This window comes from Strigops habroptila, chromosome 3 (assembly GCF_004027225.2).
Source record: "Strigops habroptila isolate Jane chromosome 3, bStrHab1.2.pri, whole genome shotgun sequence".
In the NCBI taxonomy this organism is placed as follows: domain Eukaryota; kingdom Metazoa; phylum Chordata; class Aves; order Psittaciformes; family Psittacidae; genus Strigops; species Strigops habroptila.
The window spans coordinates 80,170,279-80,197,606 of NC_044279.2; the positions used below are offsets into that span (position 1 = coordinate 80,170,279).

General features: G+C 47.2%; 1 protein-coding gene across 1 annotated transcript; it reads left to right on the plus strand.

Moving 5' to 3' along the window:
* Positions 1-10,675: 10,675 nt before the first annotated feature.
* On the plus strand, positions 10,676-22,080 carry MFAP5 (microfibril associated protein 5). The gene is made up of 9 exons (XM_030480490.1): positions 10,676-11,302; positions 11,689-11,751; positions 14,457-14,504; positions 15,607-15,642; positions 16,886-16,921; positions 17,674-17,709; positions 18,419-18,506; positions 18,972-19,045; positions 19,633-22,080. Coding segments are annotated over exons 1-9 (504 nt in total). The 5' UTR covers positions 10,676-11,301; the 3' UTR covers positions 19,755-22,080.
* Positions 22,081-27,328: the final 5,248 nt, after the last annotated feature.

A 27,328-nucleotide genomic window follows, 5' to 3' on the forward strand; every position in this document is an offset into this window, starting at 1 on the left:
TAACTACATATAATAGTGATATAATAGAAAATTTTTATTATTATTTTTACAAGGGCATGTAGAGATAGGACAAGGGGGAATGGCTTCAATCTGACAGAGGGGACATTGAGATTAGATATAAGGAAGAAGTTCTTCCCTGTGAGGGTGGTGAGGCCCTGGCACAGGGTGCCCAGAGAAGCTGTGGCTGCCCCATCCCTGGCAGTGTTCAAGGCCAGGCTGGACGTGGCTTGGAGCAACCTGCTCTAGTGGAAGGTGTCCCTGCCCATGGCAGGGGGTTGGAACTGGATGAGCTTTAAGGTCCCTTCCACCCCAAACCAGTCTGTGATTCTATTATTATCAGTGACTATTGATTCCACCAACTATCACTTGCCTTCCTCACAGTCTCACATGCAAAATGTAGCCTTGCCTCCCTTTTTTTACTGTTTGCGGAGCTGCTGGAGCTGTAGTGTGTTGGACCTCAGCACAAACAAACTCTGAGTATTGAAGCAAGAGCAATGATCTGAGCCAGCTGAAAGAGCAGGTTGGATAACCTCTACCTCTAGAACATCTTACTGCCGTCCAGAAACATCACTCAGTTTGGAGAGAGCCCTCAAAGCCTTTTGGTATTTCTTGGAAAGGCAGAGCAGGGCAAAGTGACGATTTATTGTTCAGGATGTGCCCACCCAGGACATGCCCACAACTGCAGAAGCTTTTGAGTTCTGTATAAAGAGTTGTCACTGCAGATGAGTTGGATGTAGACGTTACACTTCCCTAGGCACGACTTTTTTTTAATTTTTTTTAATTTTTAATTTTAGTTTTTTCTACTCTGTTTGCCAGTGAAGGTGAGGTCTCTCCTGTCAGCTACAGAGCTATTCTCAGGCCAAAATTCTCACAAAGAGAGTATTGGCTACTGCCCTTGGCATCGATGGTCCAGAGTACCAAGTTTCGCCCTTTGGGAAAATAATGTAATTGTAGTATCAGCAAAGAATGGGCGACTCTGAACACTGAACATTCCTGGCACCTTTCTTTTGAGATTTTTCCCATGCACTCTGAAATGCATAATGTAAGGACTGGTCCAAACCCTTAATGTATGCAAAATCTGATTTCACGGTTGATTCCATGAAGCATCTTTTGTCACTGAGTTCACTAAAAATGCAAACCAGCCGTTCAGTCCTGCGGCCAAAGGCTGCAGGACATTACTCCGTTATTATTCACATCAGATAGTTTCCTATGGTGTCTCTGGTTGGGTGTATGAGCTTGTGGAGGAAAAATGCTGCAAAGTCCAGCCTGCAAATGTTGCTAAGCCTAATTATTTATACTAATTTGCCCATGTGCTGCTGCTGCAGTGGCTACTCATGCGGTCAGCTAAGTCTTGCAGCGATGCTTCTGCTTCCCACTTGGGTGACTGAATAATAAAAACTGTAAGGCAAGGTAAGTGCCTGTGCTCACACACAAATGCTTGGGTTCGCATATGAACACAGATGGTCCCATGGAGGGAAACGATTTCTGGATTGTGTTTCTGTGAGAAAATGGCCATATCATTCTTGTTTCACACCATGTAAAATGAGAACTATGAGAAATCATCTTTAATTTCACCCAACCTCCATTTACTCACTGGTTCTGACTGCTATACTAATTCCTGTTGTGGATAAAAGAACATAAGGTAGCGGAAAATGGAGAAATGACTGCCAACACAAAGGACTACCAGCTAAAGCGGCCAGCGGGAAGTTCCGGGTTTCACTTACTCAACCCCAAAAGTATTTTGACCGAGCACCACGAGCGACTCCAATCTCATCAGCCAGCTGCTCGGGGCTCATCTCTTGGAGGTTGTGACACCCACCACATGTTCCCCCTCCCGACACGGCACCGGAGCTCGAAAACGGGGGGGTCACGGCGGGGAGGCCGAAGGGGCCCGGCGCCGGAGAGCGCAGCCCCGACCTCGCCCCGCAGCCCGCCCGCACGTGCGGCGCCGCCACCGCCAGCCTCGCATCCCGCATGCGCACCGCTGCCCCGGGCAGGCGGGGCGGTAACGGTGGCGGTGGCGGGGCCGTGTCGCTCAGCCCCGCCTGCGGCGACCCGCGCCCGGCGGCAGCCGGCTAGAACCGGCGGCAACAGCAGCGAGGTGTCTGTAGCCAGAGCGGCTGCCAGCGCCGCCATCCCGCCCGGCCGCGGTTCCCCCCGGCGGGAGGCACGGGGTGCGGGGGAGCGGCTGGACGGGGCTCCAGGCGGCTGCAGCCCACCGCGGGACGGAGCGGTCCTGCTGCGGCGTCACGCACTGGCAGCGGCAAAGCGCGACCGTCTGTTTCCTGTGCCGCGCGCTGGGAAGGGAGCGAGCAGGCTGCTGGGGCGGAAAATAATCCTTATGGTATAAATACTGACACAACATGAAGGAAGAGAGGTCTGTGCAGGTGGTGGAATGGAAGGGGTGAGAACCCCCTTGTTCACTTGAAAGGAGGACTGCAAAGGCTTGGGGCACAATCCCGCCAGAAGGAAAGAGCTCGCAGGGGCATTGCAGGACTTTTCCTGCCAGACAGCAAGCATTTGGGGACACACGGGAGGAGAGCATGCATCTCATTGAATAAGTAACTTTGAAGAAGGTCAGAGGCTTCTCCTATCCTTATTCTGGGCACAGTCTGAGAACTGAGAGACACAAAGAAGCTCAGGCAGGCAGAGTTACAAACAGAAACAAAGGGATGGATGAATAGCAGCTGGGAGGCTTCAAAGGCCAGTATATAACAGCAGCTCCCACTTCCAGAAGAGAGGAGTGCATTTCTCCCTGCTAAGTTGCAGTTGTGCTGCAGGGAAACAGGGAACAGTACAGAGAAGCTGGACAAAAGAGAAATGTGCTTTTGATGGAAACAGTAATTTGCAAAAAAAAAGCTTCCTTCTCTCTGTCCCCTTTCTGCCTCTCCTTTATGGCTGCCTGGCCGCCTCTCCAACTGTTTTTCCTCATTCTGCATTTTTCCTTTACCATCTTGAAAAAGTTCCTTTCTCTTTTCTGTCTGCCTGCTTTTGTTTCCTGTTCCTTTCCCTCCTTTTGACTCCTCTTCTGTCCTTTTCTGTCTCCATTGTCTTTTGATGAATGCTATTGCAATGATGACTTAGGATTTCAGTGCCTGTTGGGAAGGATCTGATGCAACCACCGGGTGGCTATACCTTGCAAGCACTTCGCTGCAGTAAGATTGATAAACATCTGTCCTGTGAGCTAAACAGCTTCAGATGACAGGTTAAATGTCCTTGAGTTTTTCCCAGCCGTGTTGGTGTTTCCCTCCTGTGTGCAGCAATTCTGTGCCCAGAGCTGGTGAGACGTCGTTGCAGGGAATCTAAGACTTCTCTCATTCGTGGGGAGGGGTTTCTTCGTCTAAGCGATGCTCCCCCTCGCCACTGCCAAGTGTGGTTATACACCCAGCGCCTGCCTGCCTTAGGCCGATGGAGGACGTGGAGGGGCGGGCGCCTCAGGTCTCCCCTTGCGGGGTCCGGCGCCATTATGGGAGCGATACTCAAGGGGACTCTTCCCCCTTTCCTCCTTCTGCGGCCAGGTGCTAAGGGAGGAGGGGATGGAGGTGTCTTGAAGGGAGGCCAGAACTAGGTCACTGTAGCTGCAAACTGCAGCTGGTGCAGTGCAGGGAGGGGCGGAGAGCCCGCGATAGCCGGAGCGGGGCGAGTGAGAAGAGCCGAGCTGGATGCGGGAGGCGGGGGGAGGCACTGACAAGTTGCAGGGGAGGGACAGCCTCCTGCAGGCTGATTGCGTGGCTGCCAGCACGCACAGCCCTCGCTCCCCAGCCTCCTCCAGCCCCTCACCCCCTGCACCCGCCTCCGGGCGCCCGCAGAGCCCCTTCCCCGCCGCCTTGCCCCGGGCGTGCGGAGAGGAGCGCTGGCACCGCGTTTAGCCATGGGGGAATGGCCTGGGGGTGGGCAGGAGGAGGTCGGCAAAACGGGAGAGGGAGAGGAAGGGAGGGTGGAAGATGATGCTGGAAGGTGGACTGAGAGAAAGATGTCAGTGATGGAGAAAGGAGGCTGGATGGAAACGGAGACATGGAGGAAAATCTGGGCAATAAATAAGGAACAGATGGAGAAATATATATTAAAAAGGGGAATAAGAGAAGTATGAAAGGCAACAAACAATGACAACCGATGTTTCAGCACTTGAAATTGGTGCAGTAGGGAGGAGGTCGTTTGCATTCCTCACAGCGCCCAGGCAGAAGGACACATCCCCCTTGCCAAAAACCACAAGGCAATAAAGCTGCTGCAGCCAGACGCTGCCAACACGCTTACCATCACCAGTGGCTTCAGTAGTACAGATGTACCTCGCTACTGCCCAAGGGCCGTACTGTTACCACCCTTCATGGTGCAATGAAAGCACGTTTCAATACGGTTTGCAGTATGCCTCGTTTGACCTTTTGAGTGCTTCTACATCTCTGACATTGGCTCCTCTATTGCGAGTCCAAAGAAATTCAGGTTGCAAGAGTTGTGTTCTTTTGTCATTGCTGCATAACCTAAGCAGTACTTTCTCAGGCTCTGACTTTCTCTCCCTCCTCCCTTTCCCTAGTGCTTTTCCATTTCCCTGCCCGTCTGCCCCTCTGGCCAGTGACAGCCTTGCCCGCGCTGCCTTGTGCCTCCCTCAGACCTGGGCTCCTCAGTCTGCGCGGAACGATGCAGCCTGCAGAAACGCATGCCCTCCCCTTCCCCATTTTCCACTCCCCTCTCCTCAGCCCCACTACATCCTTCCTGTCCTGACGCTGGCAGCGTGTCTCCTCCCTTCCCCATCCCTCCCCCTCTTTTCCCTGCAGTGCTCCCAGGCCTCACTGCAGTGCAATCCATCACTCCCAGCCAAGGTCCTCACGCCAGGGGAGGGAGAAGCCTGGCTCCCTGTGAGGCTGGGGGTGGGCAGGCAGTGCAACTATCTCCTCCTGTGCTAAGAAGTGAGAAAAATCTCGCAGAATACAGACCCTTCTGGAATTGAAACCTTCCATCCTCTTCCAGCTATTCAATTTATTCATTTACTTATTTAGTCTCTTTGTTTTCAAAGAAAAAAATGTTTCTGCCAACATTCCAGTGAAGGTGACTGAAAGGAAACCGGGGAGACAAACAGAAAGCCAGAGTCAGAAAAGCTTGTGTAGAGAGAGAAGCCGGGAGAAAGAGCCCGGGGGGGCTGTAAGGGGAATGGGACATGACAATATGACATATACAGAAGAGAAATCAGGAAGAAATACAGAAATAAAGAGGGGGAGAAAAAATATTAGCTCTTAGATGCAGGAAAAAGAAAGCATAGGAAATAATAATAATAGTGAAAGAATTAAATGGGAGAGAGACCCGAGATGGCAGGCACAGCAATAACACTCAAGGAGGATATAATAAATAGCCAAAGGAGCCTTGCTAAAGAGGCTAGGTTGACACAATGAAATAACATTTAGATATCGTAACAAGCAAACTCAGCATGCTTTTATTTGAATGCAAATATTCTATACAGCTGCATGCAAATGAAATTCCAGTGTGTTTTTATTCTAAGAACAATTACAAATGAGGAAATAATGGGTGAATAGTTGAAGTCTTTTTTCATAAAAAGATGCATATTGGGGCAGCTGCACTTGATGGACAGAGACAAGAAATTATTAGAATAATATCAAATTAGATTTTTCAGCTACCAGTGTTGTTACCCTTTCACAGGCATCTTGTAAAGGTGTGCATGTTGATACAGAATGGCCTACATTTGGTGCTGGTTTAATCTCTTTAAAACTGAGGTGAGCTAAATCAGTGCAGGCCCTTTACCTGTACGCGTATCACATTAGGACAGATTTTCATTAACATCACTTGCCTTGGTTTCAGTCTGCCATAAAGTCAGAATAGTGACTTCAGAGGTGGAGGTCGGAAGAAAATTCAAATGATCTGGTTGAAGTCAGCTGTACCTACCGGAGAGACAGTGATTTATAGCAATGCAGTTGCAGTAATGCCCAAAATCTCTGTTCAAATTCCTCTAACATTAACTGTAGAATAAAACTTAAATGAGCATTGAAAAGATAAGTCAGCCTTTACAGTCCCTGTGAAGGCATTGGAAATGGAGGGATAAAAACCTGAAAGGTGGTGCTTCCTAATTTTCCCCACAATATCAACTCTTAGCAATTTGTCTGCTAACATGTAGAATCATTTGCATTTCTTCTACTCGGTGCAATTGCTGTTCTCCTTTTTTACCTCCTTTCAGAAGCACGGCAAGTGCTGTCAATGCTGACACTGAAAAGGACTGCAACAGTGTGCATATTTTGGATATGGCCTTGACCACAGATCTTTTTCTAAATGTTACAGAATTTAAAGTAAATTGCTTTTAAAGTTGCCACTTTTATCCCCTTCCCTCCTAATATTTAAAAGCTTATGAGGTATCCTATTTTATAATAATATATACTATGCTATACAATACTATACGATCCTATACAATATGATACTATACTATACATTACATTATTTTATTTTTAATTACTATTTCTGCTCCCATTCTCTCTATGTGCTCATGAAGCATCCTCTTGTTGTATGCCCCTATACACCTCCCTTCCTCCGATGCCACTTTTAACTGAAAAGCCATGTCCCATTCAGGCACTGTGAGCTGATCCCGATTTAATCTTGTAATATCCAGTACTCTCTGTAGCCCCACTAGTGGACTCATGAGGTTGTGTAAGGATCTCAGAGCAATGTACGCTTTAGCACTGCAAAATTGAACATCAGAGTAGCCCCTTCAGGGTGTGATTTTTGAAGCTGATCTGCTTGGGGGAGGAATAGAGAGGCACCTCTTCTGGTTTTGGACTGTTATGGTAGGCAAAACTGCCGAAATCTGCTCCACCTTGGAGGACTACTGAAAGACAATAAAATGGTGCAAAAGACTGGACCTTGAGTGAGGCAGATACTGTATTTTTTGGAAAGCTCAGCTGTGACTTGATCTCCACCAGAGCAGCTCTGACCAACATCTCCGTGTAGGTGTAAGACCCTTCTGCTTCCCAGCAGTGACATGTTTAGCCAGCTCTGGTTACTGCTCCAGTGTCACCCTGTGATGGGAGGATTAATCCTGCTGACTTTGCTCCAGGGTCTGTGATGCCCAGAAAAGGTGGGAGAAGGGAAGGAGGAATCCATCGTGTCTTTACTGGTGTTTAACTCTTGGCCACAGCCTCATCCATATGGAAAACTTGCACTAGTTGAATTAAAGTGGTGTTTCCATGTGGTCCAAAGTCTATATGGACACACATAGGGCTTAGTGGTGGGGTTTATATATTTGTTAAGCCCCAAGTGTTACCTGTCTCCCTGAGAGAATGGTCTTGGAAAAAGAGAGAAGCTGTATTTGACCTCAGCTGCTTGGAGAAAGGGGAGTGCCGAGAGGGACATGTGAAACAGCCAGGAAGAATTGGCCCTGCAACAGTACAAAGGACCAGAAAGGAAGGATGTTTGTGATAGTAAGAGCTACAGAGAGAGCAGGGAAGGAAACCCCAAAGCACAGCAGGGGAAAAAGAAAGGCCCTGACAACTTCTCACCGTAGCCTTCTTGGCCATGAGAAGCTGAAGCATGTGGCCAAATCACCAACCAAACAGCAAAGAGCTCGCAGACTGCCTCTTCTCGTGCTCAACACTTGGCAAATGTTGAACTGATTTGAAGGAGCTGAGCAGGTATTAATTAGAGTTTTGTGGGCTCCCTTAGGGTGTTTTGTGACTGCAAAACTGCCTGCTGCCTGAACATTAGCTCGCTGATTTGGAAATAAAGGGGTGAAGAATTCCTTTTCTTGTAGATGGGACAATAGAAAGTATGACCATCAGTCAAAAAGAGGTGAATCATGCCCAGGCTCCTGTACTTTGCAGTGTTTGCATTTCTACAGTGGGTTGGATACAAAGTCAGATGTAAACCTCCCAAAACTGGGGACAGATGGATCAGGCCTTGACCTCATGTGCCTTCCTACTGGTGACCTCAGGAACACCAGTGAAACAACTGCAGGATAGTGTCAGACCTCAGGTATTATGGAGCCCATCAGCAGTGTGGGTGCCAAGAAAATTCACTTCAGCCCCAACTGACATAACCAGAAGTGCTGCATTATTGACATGATACATTCAAACATCTTACAGCAGTTCATTAATTTCTTGTCACTCAGATGTAACTTAATGCCCTGTTACTGTGAGGATACATGAAAGCCAGGGAAACAGAGAGAGGGAGAGAAACCAGCAGGCATTTAAATGCCTAAGACCTTTACAAATAGTCTGCCCCAAATAATATACCTGCAGTAATCTCCGGGGTGAAATGCACCAGGAGATTTTAATTTCCAGGAAGACTGATCTTGTGTCTCATCCAAAATGGCGCTCTACCATTGCTGTAGCATCCCTGGTAACATAATGGGATCAGTACCAGCTTGGAAGAAGGAGAACTTTTTGCTGAATCACAGTCTGGTCTTAGGTAAAACACCTACAGGCACTGGGGTCAGTGCAGCTTAAGCAAATATATGCTTATGCACATAAAATATATACATATATAAGTGTACACAATAAAACACAATAAAAGCGTTTTCTTTATGAGTCACCCATGCTATTTACTGCGGCATAGTTCTCCTTCACACCATACTGTGGCACCAATACCTGACTTTTTAGAGAGAAGAGTACTTCACCTTGAGTCATATGCTGTAGATGTCCCCAAGATACCCTCTGCTGGAGAAGGACGGCTGCACACAAAGCAGAATGCATCATGAATGAGAAGGGAAGGTGCAGAAGGATGTTCATTATTCATATCTCCAGTCATGAGGGCTGTCCAGCTATCTTTGTCAATGTCATGGGACAAGGATGGGGAATGGGGGGGAAATAACAAGGTTCTTTTCTGTCCCAGAAAGCAAACCGGTTAAACCGTTGTGAATCCAGTAGACTGACAAACAGGAGAGCTAAGCCGAGAGCCTTCATACCAGATCGGGGCCTGCAGACACAGCCACATCTCTTGAAGAATGTGCTTGGACTGCAAGAGTCAAAATGGGGCTTCGCATTCCGGTGTGCTGCAGCTCCCTCCGGTGTCCACAGCGAGCAAAAGCAGCGGGAGACCAGCTCACTGCAGTTTATCTGGTGCATAAAATACTGAACTGCTTCCCAGCCAGCGATTCCGTCAGCAGGAGCATCCTCCGCATCCGCACCAACCTCTCCAAATGGACGAGTGCTACTAGGCACAAGGGGTCTACAGAGCAGGTGGGGGAAGACAGTTTGAAAGAAACAGATGTAAAGCTCAAGAGCAATCAGAAGAAACCTTGCCCAGGACTAGAGGTGAATCCTGCACTCTGTTGGAGATGGTGGTACATCACCACATCACTAGACACGCACATTCGGCATCACTGAGAGTTTCCAGATAAATGTGTTCTGAACTCACGAGGTCTTCGAGATATCCTAGTTATCAGTCAGGCAGTAACAGAGGATTGAATTACAAACACAGAGGCACAGAGAAAAACAAAAGCCAAAGCAAGCAGTGTGGAAAGGTGTAGCCCAAACATATTGCCATGTGGACTTCCAGAACATATGGGAGGATTCCTCAAACCAAGGCATGGTTACAACGTCTATCACTTTCTTTTGGTTAATTGCCGTTTGAGCATCTCTGGTGGACTGAGTTTCAGCCAGTCGCTGAAAATGGGAATGGTGGTGTCTCGCTCCAGTGAAAGAGCGTGATGGTGCTCTTGGTCCAGAGGGCTGCCCTTTTGAGCAGGGAAATGCCCAGTTTTCCCCATCCCCTCTACCCCTCTTCTGTTATGGTCCACCACCGGTGCTTCCCCCACAAGTCTAAGGAAATAAGGAGCAGTGGTTCTGTCTTTTCTCTTGAGCACTGCCACAACCAATGCTCAGCCACTGTTACTTAAGTGGTGGTTTCAGTTATGTCACATGCAGGTAACACTTTTCTGGGTCTTCTGTGGCAGCAAGGGCATAGTAAGGATTTCCTTAGTAAGTGTGTACAAGGCATTACAGGATTTTATTCCTAGTCCTCAATTTATTGAAAATGAATGAGGGTTACCTAGCTACCAGGATAAGCCTTAAGGGACACAGCTTTCCCCTGCAAGGTTTCCGTCCTTCATTGCTGTAAGAGGGAGGGAGTTCAAGTCATTTCCTAGCTTTCTCCTTGGCTTCAGGACCGAGATTGTGCCCTGAAGCTCATACAGGGGCACCGTCCTCCTCAGACCCACAAGAGCAATTCCAGGAACAGCAAAGGGAAAAGACGCCTCTCAGAAAGCATCAGGACATGGGGGATCCCGGCGCTGTTGGAAGAAGAGTTAAGGGAGAGTGGCAGTTCCAGTGGGGCTCATGGGCTTCCCCCCGCATTAAAATGGAGCATGCTTGGAGGCACAAGGGAGCCTGTAGAATGACAGTGAGGGTCAGACCTCATTCTTCCTCCTCCTTTCTCACTTTATGTCTCTCCCATTTTCCTTTTCCCCCACTCTTTTTCCCTATTCCCCACCTTTCTCAGCCTGGCCAGAACGGCAACGCCGTTGCAAAACGGACCCTCTGCCCAGTGCCTGTTCCGCGTCCCCCCCGCTCACGACCCTGGTCGTGGTGGGAGCCCTATCCCTACCCCTATCCCTACCCACATCCATATCCACACCCCCGTTCCCCCCAATTCTCATCCCGCCGGGAGACGCCGGCAAGAGAAGCGGGGTGATGTCATCACCGTTGCTGCCAGCCGATTGGCTGCGGGCCAGCCCGCCATCTGCCCGCGCCGCGGGGCGCCGCTGGCCGCGTCCCGCCCGTCCCCGCCGGCCGGAGCAGCGCCGCCGGGCGGGCGGGCCCGTGTCCGCACCGCGGCACACCGAGCCCGTGGCTTAGGGCAAGCAGGGATGCGGGGTCCGCAGGGTGCGGGAGGCAGGCAGGGAAAGAGGAGGAGAAAAGGACCGGAGGGCTGGGGTGGAAAGAGGCAGGAGCTGAGTGGGGAAACGAGGCTGGATGTAGCGTCTGAGGAGGAGAGGAGGGACTTCTGAGGAGGGCGAAACGGAACGGGACACAACACAGACACAAGAATCCATCCCTGGTGCTGGGCCGTCCTGGGGGAATGGGAGGAGCGGGCTCCCTTCGGAGAAGCATAAACTCTGGAATGAGGGTGTGAGCTGCTTCTCCTCGCTCCCCCTATCATTCCAGATGCATGATGACACCACGTCCCACCATCTCGCTGGCTTGTCCTTTTTTTTTTTTCCCCTTTCCCGAAATTGTATTTTGAAGACAACCAAAAGCAGAACGTGTTCTGGGTGTGGCTGCATGTGATTTACCCAATAGCCAGAGTGGGGGGGACTGCTGAAGGGGAAAGGCAGAGCGGCTGCTGCTGAAGGGAGTGGAGACCGAGGGCTGCAGTAAGTGATGGGGACCCTGTCTGTTCTCTCAGTGCTCCTCAGGATAACCTAAAAGTAGAAGAGGGTGGAGGGAGATAACAAGGGGAAACTTTTCTTTGCATGCTGGGTGTGTGTGGAGGGGGGCTTAGCCACATGGATGAGAAAAGGTGGAGAATGGAGAAAGGAGGTGGAAAGAGAAAGCAGATGGAGGTACATGTTCCATCAGAACGTTTCAGAAACAACTGGAAAACTGGCCAGATGAGAAGTGCGTGAGAGGGAGGCTAGAAAGGCAAATTTATCTTGAGAGGGAAATGGAGGCAGCAAGCAAAGAGTTTCTGTGCTATAGGGGAGGGTATCCCAGTTCCAGCCTTTGCCTTCCCCTGACCCCTCTTTCTTCCACTCCACAGTGATGAAGACCTCTGGAGCCTGTATACTGTTGTGTTTCTTAGCACTCTCCTTGTTCTCAGCTGGTGAGTCCTTGTGTCAGGGGGAGGATTTCTCCTCCACCCTGGCCCCACGGAGTTTCTTACACAGGCTGATGTGCAATGACCGAAGGAGAAAGACATGTAGATGGACAGTGAAAGGGGAAGGACCAAAACAGGAAAGGCAAGGTGGATACAGGGATTGTAAAGAAAAATTGAGGAACTGGGAACTGTTTCCCATATGTGTCCGCTCTCCAGTAAGTACTGGGTGTTGCAAGAGACAGCGGTCCACAGCCTCCACTGCAGGGATGTTTGGGTAAGCAAAATAGCCAGGTTGGTTTGAGAAAGAGTTAGCCGTGGTTTGTGCTGGCTGTAGACTGCTGTACCACCTGTCTTGGCATGATCTGCAGAGCATCTCCCAGTGCTTCACAAAATGTGTTCTGTCATCGTTGTGAAACATTTGCTGTCACAAGTGGTTCTTGCAAGAATGGCCCCATTCCAGGCCACTCAGCTGCCAGGAGCTTTTGTAGGTGTTTTATACAGCAGTTGTGAGAAACCTGACCTCCACATTTGAAACCATCTCTCTGCTTTTGTGGTTGTGGTTCTAGTCTGTTGCTCCATGTCTTTGGTTACTTGGAGTTACTTAGACATTACAGTCTGAAGACTCAGGACAGACAGCAGAAGATTAATTGCAGTGAACAGAAAACGCCTTCTGCAGGAAAGGCTGCAAGACTGTATGTAGGAGACAGATGACTGCACCTATCACGTTCTCATCAGGATGTTCCAATCTACTCTCCTTGGTCCTTCCCTCGTGCTGAAGCCTGATTCTGCTCCCAATAGCGGCACTTTTTGCTGTGAAGGTGCACAGCAGAGGATGTCATGTTTGTGACTGAGTCAGGGAGGTGAGGCATCCAAGAAATGAGCTTGTATGTGGCCTACAAAGTTAGAGGCAGAAAAAAAAGGCTGTGGCTTTTATGATGCATTGCTGAAAGGAATATTTCATACTTTTGTGTATTTTGTTTTATAATTTCTTGGTTGGTTTGTTGGGGTTTTTTTTCCTTTGGTTGTTTTTCTGTTGTTGGATTTATTTATTAACTTGGAAAATAACAGGAATCACCAGTCTCCCATTGTCTCTTTTGGTTTTGGGTAAGCTACTGACCAGTGAATCAGGATAGCAGTTTTAGATCTCAAGGATTTTGCAACTTGGGCAGTAAAGTCTAATTGTTTATAAAGCATATTGTCGGGCTGTAGCTGAACCCAGGACACATATGAATTGAGTACCATAGCAAATATAAGTTCAAGTGATTGAAAATTGGGTAAGAAAGTCACCTCTTTTGTCTCCTGTTACGTGCAGAGGTTTCACTTCACTTCTGCCCTGTTGTTTTAGAATTGGTCCAGTTTTCTGGTTCTGTTAGGGAGGGGAGAAAAAAAAAAAAGCTAGTAACAGCTGAATTTCAATGTCAGAAAAATGTTGGGGAGCCTCCCTGCTTTTTCTATATGACTCCTGTTTCAAATCTGGCACTGCTGGCCTCTGCAGTGGTTTCAGAATCTGTGTCCTTCATTTTGTATCAGAAACAAGTGAAAAAATGTGCAATATAATTTTTTCTCCTCTACTTGTTACCATTAAGAGATTAGCCAGAACAGGGAACATTTTGGACTGCACTACATTGTGCAGTTAAGTCATTATGCATGTCTGGCTCTCCCTGGGTCCGTTGCCAGCAGCTGAGCCCTCGCTGGCAGCTGGGTGGGGAAGGGAAGAGCAGGGTCCAGCGACTCCTCTAATGCTGCAGAGCAGGATTATATAGAGTCCCAAGAGTCCCTCTTCAGCCTGCAAGTAACTGCTCTTGGAATGAGGAAGAACTAAGACAAAAGCTTCAGACCCGATAGTTTTTACCCAGGAGTGCTTCCATTAAGAACAGAAAGCTAAAGGCTGAGTTTGTAAGACAGGGTGTACTGGTTTTAAGCTGCTCCTGCACACATCCCTGCAGTGCCCCAGTTCACTGGGTTTTTCCTGCCAACTCCTTCCTTCATCCCACCCCAGTTATGCAGACATTTCCCTCCTCTGTGGCTAGCAGGAAATATTTTCCTATTCCTGGCTGCTGTAGGAAGCAGCTCGCTCACCCTTTATATTTGGACAAATGAACAGTCTAGCTCAATTTCAATTTCTCCTCTTCCCACATAGCATGCACAGACAAACCTTCATCGTTCTCCCTCTCCAGCACACTCAGGTGCTGAGAGGAGAAAGATTATCTGCTCTGTGCAGCATGATGGACCAGGTAATTATTTGCCTAAGGAGCTACAAGACCTGGCAATCTGTTCCTTACAGTGCCAATGATTCAATCTGTGACCCCAAGAAAATAATTTCCATGACACTTATAAAATGGAGATAGCGATTTTGACCAACCTCCAGAGCAGAGGAACAATGTGCAGTCTGTTTTGCAAGTGCATCAAACGGGGTTTCAGAAAGGCAAAGTCTGGTAGCAGATCTGGAGGTATTTACTATATTGTCCCTGTCCCTAGCATTTGACCCTGGTGGAAGCAGCAGGAATAGGATCAAGGCCCGCTGTATCCAGTCTCAACGGCAAACCCAGGCAGCAGTGGAGGCTGAGGCAGAGAGATCATTTCTCCCTTCAGCAGAGGGCAGTGGTGTCTCCTGGACAGATAAGCGTCTCGTAAACATTTCACAAGGGCTGCAGACTGTAGAAATCCCTCTCTGTGTCCTTTCTTCACTCCCCTCTCTTCTGCTCTTGCAGACTGGTTTCCATGGGTGGTCAATGGGCAAGACCTGGAAAGTGCAACTGGTAAGTATTAGAGGCATGTTATGTGCTAAAGAATGCTTGTATGACTCAGTTGTCCTGTGGAGTTACAGCCTGTTTAATCGCAAATGCTGTTCTTTTTTTCCTTGCCTCTGACATTTGTGAGCTTGCCTTTCAGTGAAGATTAAACAAGCCCTCCAAGACAACCTGCTAAGCGTTGTGTGTTCTTTACAAGTAATTCACTAGTGTTGGGGTCCTGAACACTTAGCATATGAAGTTATGTTCACTGTCAAGGGTTGTGGGAGACCCATAAGAGCTGATTACTCTTCAGCCGTGAGATGCTCAGCAAATTCCCAAGGGTACGCAAGTGGCATGGTGCTTTAGCAGTGAGAAAGGATATCAACGGGTCTTCATACTGGTTGTGTTGTTGGGGGTAAATTGCTTTGTCCCTCTGGACCTGTTTCCATTTCTGTGCCATGATAAAATGAATGTATGTTTGCATCATGCTTCAGCACCCAGAAGAACCACAAGGGCTTGCATTTTCTACAAACTGAAGCCCCTGGCTAAGCCACCAGATATCTCCCAGCTATGATCCTGCCATATGTAATACCGAGGGCTTTCCGGGCCAGTCCAAAACATGTCCACCAAGCTTTCCTTTCCCTCACACTTCATCCCTCCGTCACACCTATCCCAGCTTTGCTATCAGTTGCCTTTCAAGGAACTCATCTGCTGATGAAGTTCTGCAGTCGAGGCTGGGTTCTGGAGTTGCGTCCCTCCTCTATAGTGGGTGCCTCAGCTGTCTGTCCAGCTGCTGCAGGAGCCATCAGAGCATTCGTTTCAGATGTCTGTCTTTCCCATCGAGATGCTCACAATGGCTATATCTGAGAAGTCAGAATATGAACTCAGAGTTCAGTAGTGGTTGGTGCAGCATTTGCACCAAGAAACCCAGTCCCAGGCCTCTCACGGAAAAGGGGGATGGGTACAGGTGGGATGGGGGAATTGTGTTTATTTATGTGTTTACAGGATTGGATCCTGCTGTCTCATGAGCGTGCCACGGAGGCTAAGGTAATTCACGCTAGCTAGGCTAGCTATGCAAGAGACCACAAAGTAAAGACAAGCTCTCTCAAGGATATTCTCTCTTTTCCAGGTGAAGTTAGCACCGACTCTCTTATCAGCACCCCTGGTAAGCTCCTATCTCTTGGCAACTTCAGGCTTCTTTCTCCCTTTTCATCTTTACTTCTGTCTGCACAGACCCAGAAATTGCTCATCATGCCTCTTCCCCACTTTTGACATCTAGCAATGTTCTTTCAGTGTTTGTGGCCATCTGGGAGTCCTTTCTGTGCCCCATGCAGGGAGATGAATTTAGGGGGCTTAATGGCCTGTTCTCCAAGGAAATGCCAATCTCACCCGATGTACCAGGGCTCTCTGAAGCCGTTTGCACTGCAGGAAACCATGAAATCTAAAGGTGACACAGTCTGGGCTTCCAGAGAAGGTTGCAGAAAGGAAGAGACTAAATGATGAGAGAGAGAAATTGGTCAGGTTCACCAGTTAACTGGGCAGCACTGGGATGCGGGTTATGTCTGTTGGCAACTAGCAGCCATGCTTGAGTGCTCAGGAGACAGATGTGGCAAAATAACCTGAAAAACAGTAATAAGGAAAACTCTGAGCAGCGGTGGGATGGGGAGGTTGCCATACTGTTCTTTCAATATTGTTTTGCCTGCTGTGCCTGTGGCTGTGTCCTTGGGGGCAGTAAAATGTATGTGAAATGTAGGGTAGATAGAGGACACTTGGAAGATGAGCACTTACAACATGCAATGTGCCTCCTGAGGGAGCTGAGCCTTGCTGTGAAGACAGACCCCGGGGAAGGACATGGAAGTGTAGGCATTTACAGGTTAGACTGATCCTGCCAGACTCAATGGAGGAGAGGCCCAGAGGCTTAAGAAGGAGCCTCCCCACTTCTTTCAGATGAGTCTTGTTTCAAACCCGGCACTGCCGGCCTCAACATGGGTTTGTCTCTCTGCTGGGACAGTCTCTCAAACACCCCCCACCCTTTGAGGTGGGGGGATAAGGCAAGGACAAGGAGAGAGAGAACGCATCTGGTTGGTGAAAAAGACTAAATGTGAAGCCTTTGCAGCAGACACTTACTGTTGAGGGATCAAGAAGAGAATCTTCACAAAGGATGTGCCATGGGACCCATCTTTGCTCTACAGCGTCCCATCGGCTCTAGGACACCCTGCATATTCACAGGGAAAGCTGCAGTTACTCTGACAAATCAAATGATAACAACATCACAATTAGCGTTGTCTGTGAAGCAGATGTGGGATGGCTACTGGTCAGGAGTGGTGAGCCACCGGCAGAACTGTGGGAGGGGGAAAGAGGCTGAAAGCTGAAATCAGGATCTTTCAGAACATCTTCTCTTTTTCCAGCTGCAGCTGTCACACCATCTGTGCTGCTTAGTCCTGGTGAGTTTATTCTCAGTTCAGACCCAAATGTTGTGGACCCTCCTTGCCCAGTCCCTTGCACACCCAGAATCCTGCTTCCCTGACTGCCCTAAACATAGCCCTGACACCCAAAAACATCATTCACTCTGCGTGCATGCGTTCTGTCTGTGCTTCTGGCTCACATGAACAGAAGTTCTCTGTAACTGTTGGTGAAAGCTTGTACTAGCAGGCAGTTCTCCGAGTTCCTTTCCAGTTTGTCGCTGGGTAAATGATAAAATGTACTGGTTTACTGTTGTACAGGTGGGTTGCTTTATCATAACAAACCAACTTCCTTTTGACCCTTTGTCATGGACGTTAAAGAACCAGTGGTCTGGGGATGCTGTTTCCTAAAGGAGTCACTGTTCATTAGGAAGAGGTAGATACAGGCTCCTTTGCTTCTTGTCTAGATGAATGGCAATTACATCAACTAGATGAATTTACCCGATCTTTTGAAATATAAGTCAAGATGCCCTTACAGTGTAATTTTGAATAGTAGAGGTAATGCTTTATGGTAAAACTTGGGCAGATTTTTAGCATTGTTGGATGAGTAGCTGGCACTAGATTCATGTTGGATTTGTACCTTCTCTTATGCTTTCATGTCAGTAACAGTGAAATCTTTTTCCGTGTTAGAAATCACTCCTGAAAGAGCTTTCCAGTTATTTGTTTTGAGTAAGCTGATGTCTAGGAAGGAATAATGGTAAATCACACTAATGTTGCTACCTTCTGTCTTCCAGTTCAGTCCGACAGCGAAACTACAACAGCTTCATCAGGTATGTTGAAGTTTGGTGCCTGCACCCCCTCCAAACCCACTTTCATCCACCCTATTACCTCTCCAGGCAGGTGCTGGCTGAGCACTGACCTTCATCTCCTGGAGAATTCCTTTCACCCTATTCCTTGAGTTAGAAGTACTGGAAACTGATGGTAGTGGAAGCTGAAGTCTTCCTGTGGATGGCATGCCCGGGAGGGGTGGAACTGGCAGATCACCAGACCACATATGCTGGCTCAATTTTCTGCCATTGTCAGGGTGCAAGACCTGGCATTTCAGAAGGAAATGCAAGAAAACCCATCATAGTTAGCTACAGGGCTGATTGTCCAGAAAAGAAGGATTTGTGTCCTGAAGTTTTGAGATTGCAGACGTACAGAAACACGTGTCTTAAACATGTGACTACAATTTGTACTGCATTTATTTGTGTCTGTCCCATTTACAGCATGTGCCTTCTAAACTGAGGATTCCCAGTGGTCTTGTTTTGCATTTCACTCAACTTTCCCTTTGTCTTAGGAGGCAAGGGTATCAGAAATGTCTGCCTTATTTTCTTGTTCTCTAAACCATCCCCATCTCTCACGAGAGTGGAAAATAGAGGGTAAGGGCCTTCCCTAGAATCCTGGTGGACAGTACCTAGTGATGAAGTTCTGTGTGTGCCAGCATGAGCGCACCTGTCAATGGTCCTGAATTGCACCTCTGTGTGTGTGTGTTCCCAGATTGTCGTGAAGAAAAGTTCCCTTGCACACGCCTGTACTCTGTCCACAAACCAGTAAAGCAGTGTATCAGCTACCTCTGTGTTACAAGGTAAGAAACCAGCAGTCCCAAAGAAAAGCCCTAAAAAATCTCCAGAAATGGCATGTCCAGTTCAGCAATTGTTTCCATTGAAATTTAGAGGTTCCCTCAGGGAACCAGTTGGTGAGATGAATCCTATTGTCAGAGTGTCCTTTTAGGGTGATTAATTAAAACAGCACAATAACTATTATCTGTGCAGCACTATGGAGCTGTAATGTGCTCTATACTGTAATCTGTGTTTAAGGTATTTGGCCATTACATGAAGTCATGACAAAGATTACTTTCCTGTTGACAACAGCCTTATTCTAGACTAACTAATCCTAAAGATTTTGGATTTGCCTCCTCATCAGTGAATATTTTTATTTAGTTTATTACCTGTATCCCTGAGTATATTTATTGCCTGTATCCCTTTTTTTGTTTCTTCGGGTCCCTGTGCTTTTCGCTTCTGTCCTTGGTGTGTTCCTGATGGTCCCTCAGTGTGCGTCGCATGTACATAATAAACAAGGAGGTGTGCTCTCGCATTGTCTGCAAGGAGAACGAGGTCATGCAAGGTGAGTGATGGCACAAGCTAGCCTACCTGAATAGCTGCAGCCATCTGATGGTAGAATCTCCAAGCTAACTAATTACCCAACTGCAATCCATGTGTAGTAGTTTCCCTGGACTTGGTTTGGGAGAATTTTAATGCAGTGCAGCCTTGCATCCAGTACACATGCCATGAAAAACACTGGGAAGTAGATACTGTACTATCAAGAAGTATGAGAGCTCTGCCTTCCTCAATCTTGATCATGCTCTATTAGCCCCAGACACACTTTTACTCAAACTTGCCTTTGAGGTTAAAGAGTAACTCTCAGTATTTCTCTTCATGACTAGAAAGAGGATCCAGTCTAGATTTCTTATGCAGTGTCTTTTTTGCAGCAAAATATGAGTGATTTTAATGTGTATTGCACATTAATAAAGCCAGAAGGAAATTAATAAAAGCCTAAGGACTTGTTCACTTGCCTCGTGAATATGAGGATTCAGCAGTTCCAACAGTTTTTGTAGATGCAGTGAAGGATGTACCTCTGACTGTTCTGGTAGTGAAAAGTTTAGAGGAAGCTTTGACTATCTGTCAACCTGTGTGTGTCTGCTATGTCTTCAGATGAGATCTGTCGCCAGCTGGCTGGCCTTCCTTCTCGACGTCTCCGCCGATCTGGACAACCCCTGCACCTCCCTTGCAGGCAACTCCTGGAGCAGCAGCACAGAAGGCCTGATGCTCTGTGAGCTACCAACAGTAGGAGAGAAAAAGGAAGGGAGAGAAGAGAAATCATCATCCACTACCTACAACCCAAGACAAGTCCTTGTTTGTGATTTCTCCACCATTTCCTTGCTTCTCTGCCTTCCCCCAAATCCTCTTCTTCAGGTGCTGTAGTACACAGAGTCCCCGCTCTGCTAGTCTGTCTCCGTGGCTGTTGCCATCTTCTAAATCTGTTGCTGAGGTTGTGGGTGCTCCCCTCTTTTCTCTCAAACTGGCTTGCCATGAACTGCTCATTTCCCAGAGGTCCTTATAAATGTGCTGCATCTTCTCTTGCTCTGCCCCTGCAGAGGGACAGCCATGGGGACAGGATGTTGTCCTCTCCAATGGTACAGATGCCCTAAGCTGCATCTCATGGAGGACTGCAAACCTTTATGCCTTATGACTCCTGGTCTAGGTTTCTTGCATGACATCAGTATGAGTTTGGTTATGGCTAGTCAGCCTAAGCCTCCCTGTTTGCTGTATGATAGCACAGCCTCCTGCTGGCCTCAGAGAAGTGACAGAAATGGGAAATGAGCTGCCCTCAACCCAAGGCAAACCTTGTTGTCCCTGTATGGCATTTATAACTACCTCTGGGAAGTTCTTTGCCTCAAGCCCATTGCCTCCCTCACACACAACTGCTACCAAAAGGAAGAATCCTGGATTTAGTATGGCATTGTGTTTTTCTCAAGAAGATTATGTTGGAACAGAGTGCTGTCTCGTACTCTCCCTCCTCTCCCCTGTTCTGTCCCTCTCTTCCCATTGAAGAAATCTCTTGATGCCCATTCCAGGCAAGTTCCAGGGAGCAGTAAGTATAGCTGCCGCTGCTCCTAAGCCCAAGAAAGAACCTGTCTGTTTTTGCAGTACTGAGAACTTGCAGTGAATTAACTTATCCTGGTGACTTGTCTTGGTCTGGCTACCTCCACACTCGCCAGTTGCTGAGCCTACTTTCAGTATCTCCACTTGAGTTCCTACCTCTTGACCTGGGAGCTCCTGCACAAAGCAGAAGGGAGTCACACATTGGAATGGGATTTGGGAGAAGAATTGTTATCTGGGATCCTGGGTTTTCTGTGAGTTCTCTGGCTGTGCTGACCTGCACAGAGCCAGGTGCTGGTGGGGAGGTAAATGTATCTGCAGGCCAACCTGGGGAAGAGAATTCACTCTGGTAGCACTGGATGTCTGTTTGAGAACTTTGTTTTCCAGATATGTGGGGAACATTTCCAGGTATATGGGTAGGTTTCAGTATAAGACTGGGTAGGGTAAGTGGGGAAGAGCTGTCCGAAGTGTATTATTCTATGTGACTCTTAGTGACATGATTCTGTGGGGCACCAGGGCTAAGCAGCTTAGCTCACTGCAGCAGCAGATCAGCGAGACCCTATCTCTAGGATGTCTAACCATTGTTCCCAAATAACAGAAAATTACTTTGCTAGAGTAGGCATTCACCCCCATCATATAATATATATATACTCTGCTGCTGAACTGAGTACCATTCAGCCTTGCAGAAGTACTGGTTGCTGCATAGAGCCAAGATCACGCCATGTAGGGGACAGTTTGCAGCATAGAGGCAGACTTCTCTGAAAAAAAAGAGCAAAACAATTAAGGTAAGAGCCTCTTCCCCAGGACTCAGATTTCTGCTGTATGCAGCAAGAAGCTGGTTCCATCCTCTGTGTAGGGGAACACACCTTGTGCAGACACAGATTTGTTCCATGGAAGGTCAAACTTTGCTATAAATGGGCTAAATCTGTGTATATTAATCCAATATACAGCAGATAGAATTCCAAGTTAGGCAGTGACTGGAATTTCATCCTATACTGAGGGGCATCACGCCCTTGCACAGAAGATGGTGCTCCTCTTGAGCACTCAAGGCTCATGAGACTGGGGATGGAGGAGAAATTTCTCTGTACTGAGAGTGTACACATTTCTGTAGAGAGGAGGGCACTGAGAGCTTGATCTCAAAGACATTTAAGTCGCTGGTGGCCATTGACTTCGATGCTGGGATGCCTGTGGAATTTGCAGGAATGAGATGGGATGTTAGAGGAAGCACTTGGAAATTGGACCAGGCATAGTCTCCACTCTGTATTTAGAGCTGAATGTAAGCTGATATAGATATATAACTGTATAACATAGCTACTGTAAAGTATATAGAAAATTAACATTCATACAGTTTGGGGAATGGTTAGAAGCCTTTCCATTGTTTGCTCTCAGCAGGGGCAGGAAGAGGTGCTCCTCTCCAGGAGAACACTGTTTTAATGTTAGAGTCCATATAATGCACACAAAAATATTAAAAGAAAATTTATTTCCTGTTATTCTTGGCAATTCTCATGTGTTTGGGTTTATTTGTCTCTAGCTATACTTCCTCCAGATTTGCAGGGAGACTTGACTGCAGCCCAGATCTGTCATTTGGACTTTTTTACTCCCTGCTAGCCCTCCCTTCGTTGTGAATCACAGGTCTTCCTGGGAGGTCATTCTTTTTTTTCTAGAGGTGCAGAAAATTGTCTTCAATAATTTTTTCCATGGATAGCTGTGCTAGATTTTCCTGACAGTTGATAGCTGCTGAGCACAGGGATAACTCGTTCCAGCCCATGAGATTTGTGCTGAGACCGCATCTTTTCACTGTGCATGTGCCATGACCTGCTGGTGGCAAATTACCGTCTCCAAGTAAAATGGTAAGACGGCTGAAATAAGAGAAGAGCTGTGATAAATCATCGTATAAGCAAAGAAGAATTTGTTCACTGGAGCTATTTAACTCAGTAATGGGAATAACTGAAAGACTACATTAAAGATTGCACATGTAGGTCAAAAGGATTAGGAAAATTTATCTTTCATTGAATGTCTGACTTTTGCATAGATTCATCAGACACTGACTGTATATCATATTTTGGTTGAAAAGATGGAGCACTCAGAGCATGGGGGACTCCAGGCACTGTCTTCATGTGCGAGCAGTAAAATCAGAATTTATATGGTATTTCTAGAACAAAATTGGCTGTGGCCCAAATTACCCATTAAACTGCCTCTGACAGTGTCCTATAGTTCTTCAGGACTAAACCATACAACACAGGTTATTGCACGATCCCCTAGAATCAATGCTCCTTCCTGGCTAATGCTGTAGTGTCCCTATCTCAGATGGTTATAATAAAAACAGCCTCAGCCCAAGTTACTGTAGATGTTGGTCCCATCTACACAGGCCTGTCCCTGCTCTGACACATGAGCCTTTCTTGGTCTTTGCAGTGCCCCTCTACTGGCACGTTCCATAGGCTGTGTGAACAGAGCACAACATGCTGTCAATTGTAATTCACTTTATTCTTCCCTTTCCTTACAGTACTGGAGTCCACAGACAGATTACCACTTCTCCCATACACAGATTTATCTCCCCTGGCATTCCAACCTGAATTGTTTTGGTGCTGCATTGCTGATCTCTGGATGTTGCTTTCTCTTATAAGCTGGGGTTTTAATGGTTTTAAATATAGCTCCAGCTAGGTCTGTTTCTCATGAAATTGAACTAGCCACAAAGAGAGCTGCCAGTGTCCCATTCTAGAAGCATGATCTAGAGTTTGTGGCTGGTTTTCATAAATCCTTCTGACCTGGAGGAGGGGTCAGATGGCCTTCAGTCACTTCTCACACAATGGTTGTTCTTGCTCCTTTTGCTGTCATAGCTCCTGAATATTGGTAAGTGTTGTCAATTTGAAGACTGCTGTTTTAAGACCAGTGCTCTGATGTCTGGTCCCCGGTTTGAAGTGGTACCTCACATTGCTGGGCATATGGAGCTGGAGATCCCTGCAAGGGAAGCTGGCCACACCAAGGGGTTTCTGCTGCACATGGAAAGCAAAGCTTGTTCCACCTTCCCCTCATTCTCCTCTTTCTTCTCTGCCTCTATTTTCCTCATCCCTTCTCTTTCTTTCCTGTTCATATATTCATCTGGGAGCAAGAAACATGCTGAGGAGGGCAGCGGGGCTGAAGTGGGGCAGCAGGAATGGTGCTCGATGAGGTGACACACAGCATTGCCAAGTGGGGTTGGGGGTAGTGCTTGGACCATGCCAACACTCCTTTTCTATTGCCCTCTGTTTCTCGGGCACCGTGGCTCCCTCAGCTGCCAAGCTATGGATTTTCTGAAGGGAAAGACAAGGGAAAGACCAGGAAGGGGAGAATGGCACCTCAGGTCAACTCGTGCACTGTGGGAACAGCAACCACATCTCTTGAGGTGGCAACTCCTCGTTGCAGAAGCAAGGCAAGGAGGAAAGGTAGTGCTGCAGGAAAGCACAGGGAGGCCGTTAGAAGTGGCTGCCATGTCACCTAGAAGCTCCATGTTGCCTGGATCTTGTCCACAAGAACCCGCAGCATGAACAAAGCATGTTGTCATCAGGCCTCTGAGCTTGGAGGGATCCGTCAGGGGCATACTGCAGGCTGGGGTGTGGGCTTGTCCTTCACAGAGGGGAGCGGTGCTTGCAACCCATCCAAAAAGAGCACCTCTATTGCAGAAAGAATAGCTGGGTTGAAGCCAAAAGGGATTTTAGCTTAGGTTTTTCGTTTTAAGTTGTTTTTTTTTTTTTTAAGTGAGTGTTCTGGTGGGTTTTGTTTGGGATTTTTTTTTTTTTTTTGGTGTTTTTTGGGGGTTTTCTTGTTTTGTTTTTAATGTTTTCAAGGTGCATGATCCCATAACATTTACTGCTGGCACCACATGGTCCAACATTACTTGACAGTTGCGAACAGCTCTTTGACTGGGACACAGGAAATCTGAATTCCATTTCTGGATCTCCTCTTCACCTCCTGCTCTCTGATCTTCAGCATATTGCTTTGTTTCTCTCTGTTCCCTGCCATCCTTAGCCCTTGTAATGCAGCAAACTGGAATAAACTCCCACAAATTAGAGAGCTGGATTTTCAGTCCATTAAAAAATAACTATTAAAAAAGTGTGTGTAACCTCCTGAATTAATTTGTCTGCTTTTGCTATCAATGTAATTATTCTTTTCAAATAAAAATGTTTTGAATAATACAAATTATCCATTAAAATGCAAGCTGCATGTACTTGCTGCTGCTATGTTGAAGGTATATAAAACCCATGAATTGGTGAAAGTCATCAGCAGAGACGACATTCAGAATGCTGGTTTGGGCATTTTAGTAAAATTACCATTTCCATACAAATACAGCTTGCCACAGAATAGACATTAACAAAAAGATGCAATAAATAATAGAGATGTAATTCAATGTGTCTAAATAATGTGATGTGAGAATTCACCTGATAAAATATAAGAATAAATGTACATGAAGCTGTGCATGTTTTCTTGAGGTAGTATACCTCCCCAGTATATATCAGGGATAAAAGTATGTTGAAAGTTAGCAAGCAGAGCTAACTTCGAAGCTAAACAGACTGCTCAGAGCCTCGTCCAGCTGCATTTTGAAAAAGTCAGCAAGGATGGAGAATCCACAACCTGTTTCAGTGGAAACCTTAAGATGGAGAATATTGTTCTGTTGTCAGATCAGAAAATCCTTTGTTGAAGCTTTCGTTGGTTGCCTGAATTATTCTTGCTGTGCACCTCTGAGCACACTCTGTCTCCATTTCCCCTACAATACTCCTGCAGACTATTGCATAAAATAGGGAGAAAAAACCATTTAATTCATAGAATCAACCAGGTTGGAAGAGACTTGTAATATCACCAAGTCCAACCTTTACCCCAGCACTGCCAAGACCACCACTAACCCATGTCACTGAGGGCCTCATCTACACGGTTTGTGAACAATTCCAGGGACACTGACTCCACCACTGCACTGGGCAGCCTGATCCAATGTCTGACCACCCTTTGGGGAAGGAATATTTCCTAATATCCAATCTAAACCTCCCCTGGCACAGCTTGGGGCTGTTTCCTCTTATCCTTGTTAGCTGGGAGAAGAGACCGACCCCCACCTCACTACAACCTTCTTTCAGGTAGTTGCAGAGAGCGATAAAGTCCCCTCTGAGCTTTCTCTTCTCCAGACTAAACAACCCCAGTTCCCTCAGCCGCTCCTCATCAGGCTTGTGCTCCAGACCTTTCAACACCTCCGTTGCCCTTCTCTGGACCCGTCTCAACACTTCAATATCTTTCTTGTAGTGAGGGGGCCCAAAACTGAACACAGTGTTCGAGGTGTGGCCTCACCAGTGCCCAGTACAGGGGGATGATCACTGCCCTGGCCCTGCTGGCTATGTTATTGCCAAAGTCAGCTCTCTGGAAGTTGAAGGTGGAGGTTTTGCTGACCTTCTTCCAAGGCTGAAAGTTCAATCATTTCGTGATCACTTTGCCCAAGATGGCCTCTAACCATCACATCACTCATCAGACCTTCTCTGTTTGCGAAAAGCAAATCCAGCCAGGCATCTCCCCTAGTTGGCTCAGTAACCAGATAGGTTAGGAAGTTATCTTCCACACCCTCCAAGAACCTCCCGGTTTGTTTGTTCTCTGCTGTGCTGTACTTCCAGCAGACAACTGGGGGGTTGAAGTCCCCCATGAGAACAAGGGCAAGCAATCGTGAAACTTCTCCCAGTTGTTTGAAGAACACTTCATCTGTAGCTTCATCCTGGCTGGGTGGTCTATAACAGACTCCTACCAGGATATCTGCTTGGTTGGCCTTCCCCCTGATCTTCACCCAGAAACACTGACCCTTCTCACTCACAACATTGAGTTCAAGACAGTCAGTGCACTCCCTGACATACAATGCAACACCACCACCTCTTTTTCCTTGCCTATCCCTTCTGAAGAGCCTGTAGCCATCCATTGCATCCATGCTACACTGTGGCTCACGTCTAGTGAGCCTGGTGTTATCCCTTTCCCCCTTCAAACCCAGTTTAAAGCTCTCTCTATAAGCCCCGCTAACTCCTGGGCTAGGATCCTTTTCCCCCTTTGGGACAGGCATACCCCACTTGCCACCAGCAGGTCTGATGCTGTATAAACTGACCCATGGTCAAAACCCCCAGAATTCTGACATTGGCACGAAATACACTTCATACAAAGCCTGAGTTTTATTGCAAAACAGGGAATTTTAATTACTACTATTTATTATCTTCCTTTGGGGAACTGTGTTCAAAAATCAGAAAACATGGCAAAAATCAGTGGTTCAATTAAAGGATTTACAGTCTGTGTCCCTGAAGCAGGACACTTTGTGCTCATACATCATCTACTTCTTATATACTACCTTCTCAGCCCAAGGCCACTTTCGATTTCTCTGCCTTGGGTTTGGTAGCCTTGGGTGTCACTGTCTTGCCCTTAGCTGGATCTTTGTCTTTTTTGGTCTGCCAGCTTTCGTGTTCTCTAGGCTCTTAATTGCTTTCTTGGCCACTGTGGCTGTCAGTTTCTTGGCTTTCCTTGGGTTTTTCTTCACAGCCACATCTAATCTGGGCTTCTTGGGAATGCCAGTCAAGGATCAGGTGGTTCTTGGCCTTTGCTGCCTTCTTGGCACCTTCCTCTTGGCTTGTTGAGTTCAAAGGAACTAGAAGTACCAAGTCCTCTAGTGCTGCACTTGTCCAGGCTTCTGAGCCCAGCCTGGTCCTTCTGTACTGTGTAGACTTCAGTTCCCTTTTTCAGAGTGGTAAGATAAAATTCT

Bases quoted from the DNA above. Each gene is read 5' to 3' on its own strand.
- MFAP5 (XM_030480490.1), top strand. The intron at 14,505-15,606 runs GTAAGTATTAGA...TCTCTTTTCCAG, and splicing joins AGACCTGGAAAGTGCAACTG to GTGAAGTTAGCACCGACTCT. The intron at 17,710-18,418 runs GTATGTTGAAGT...GTGTGTTCCCAG, and splicing joins AACTACAACAGCTTCATCAG to ATTGTCGTGAAGAAAAGTTC.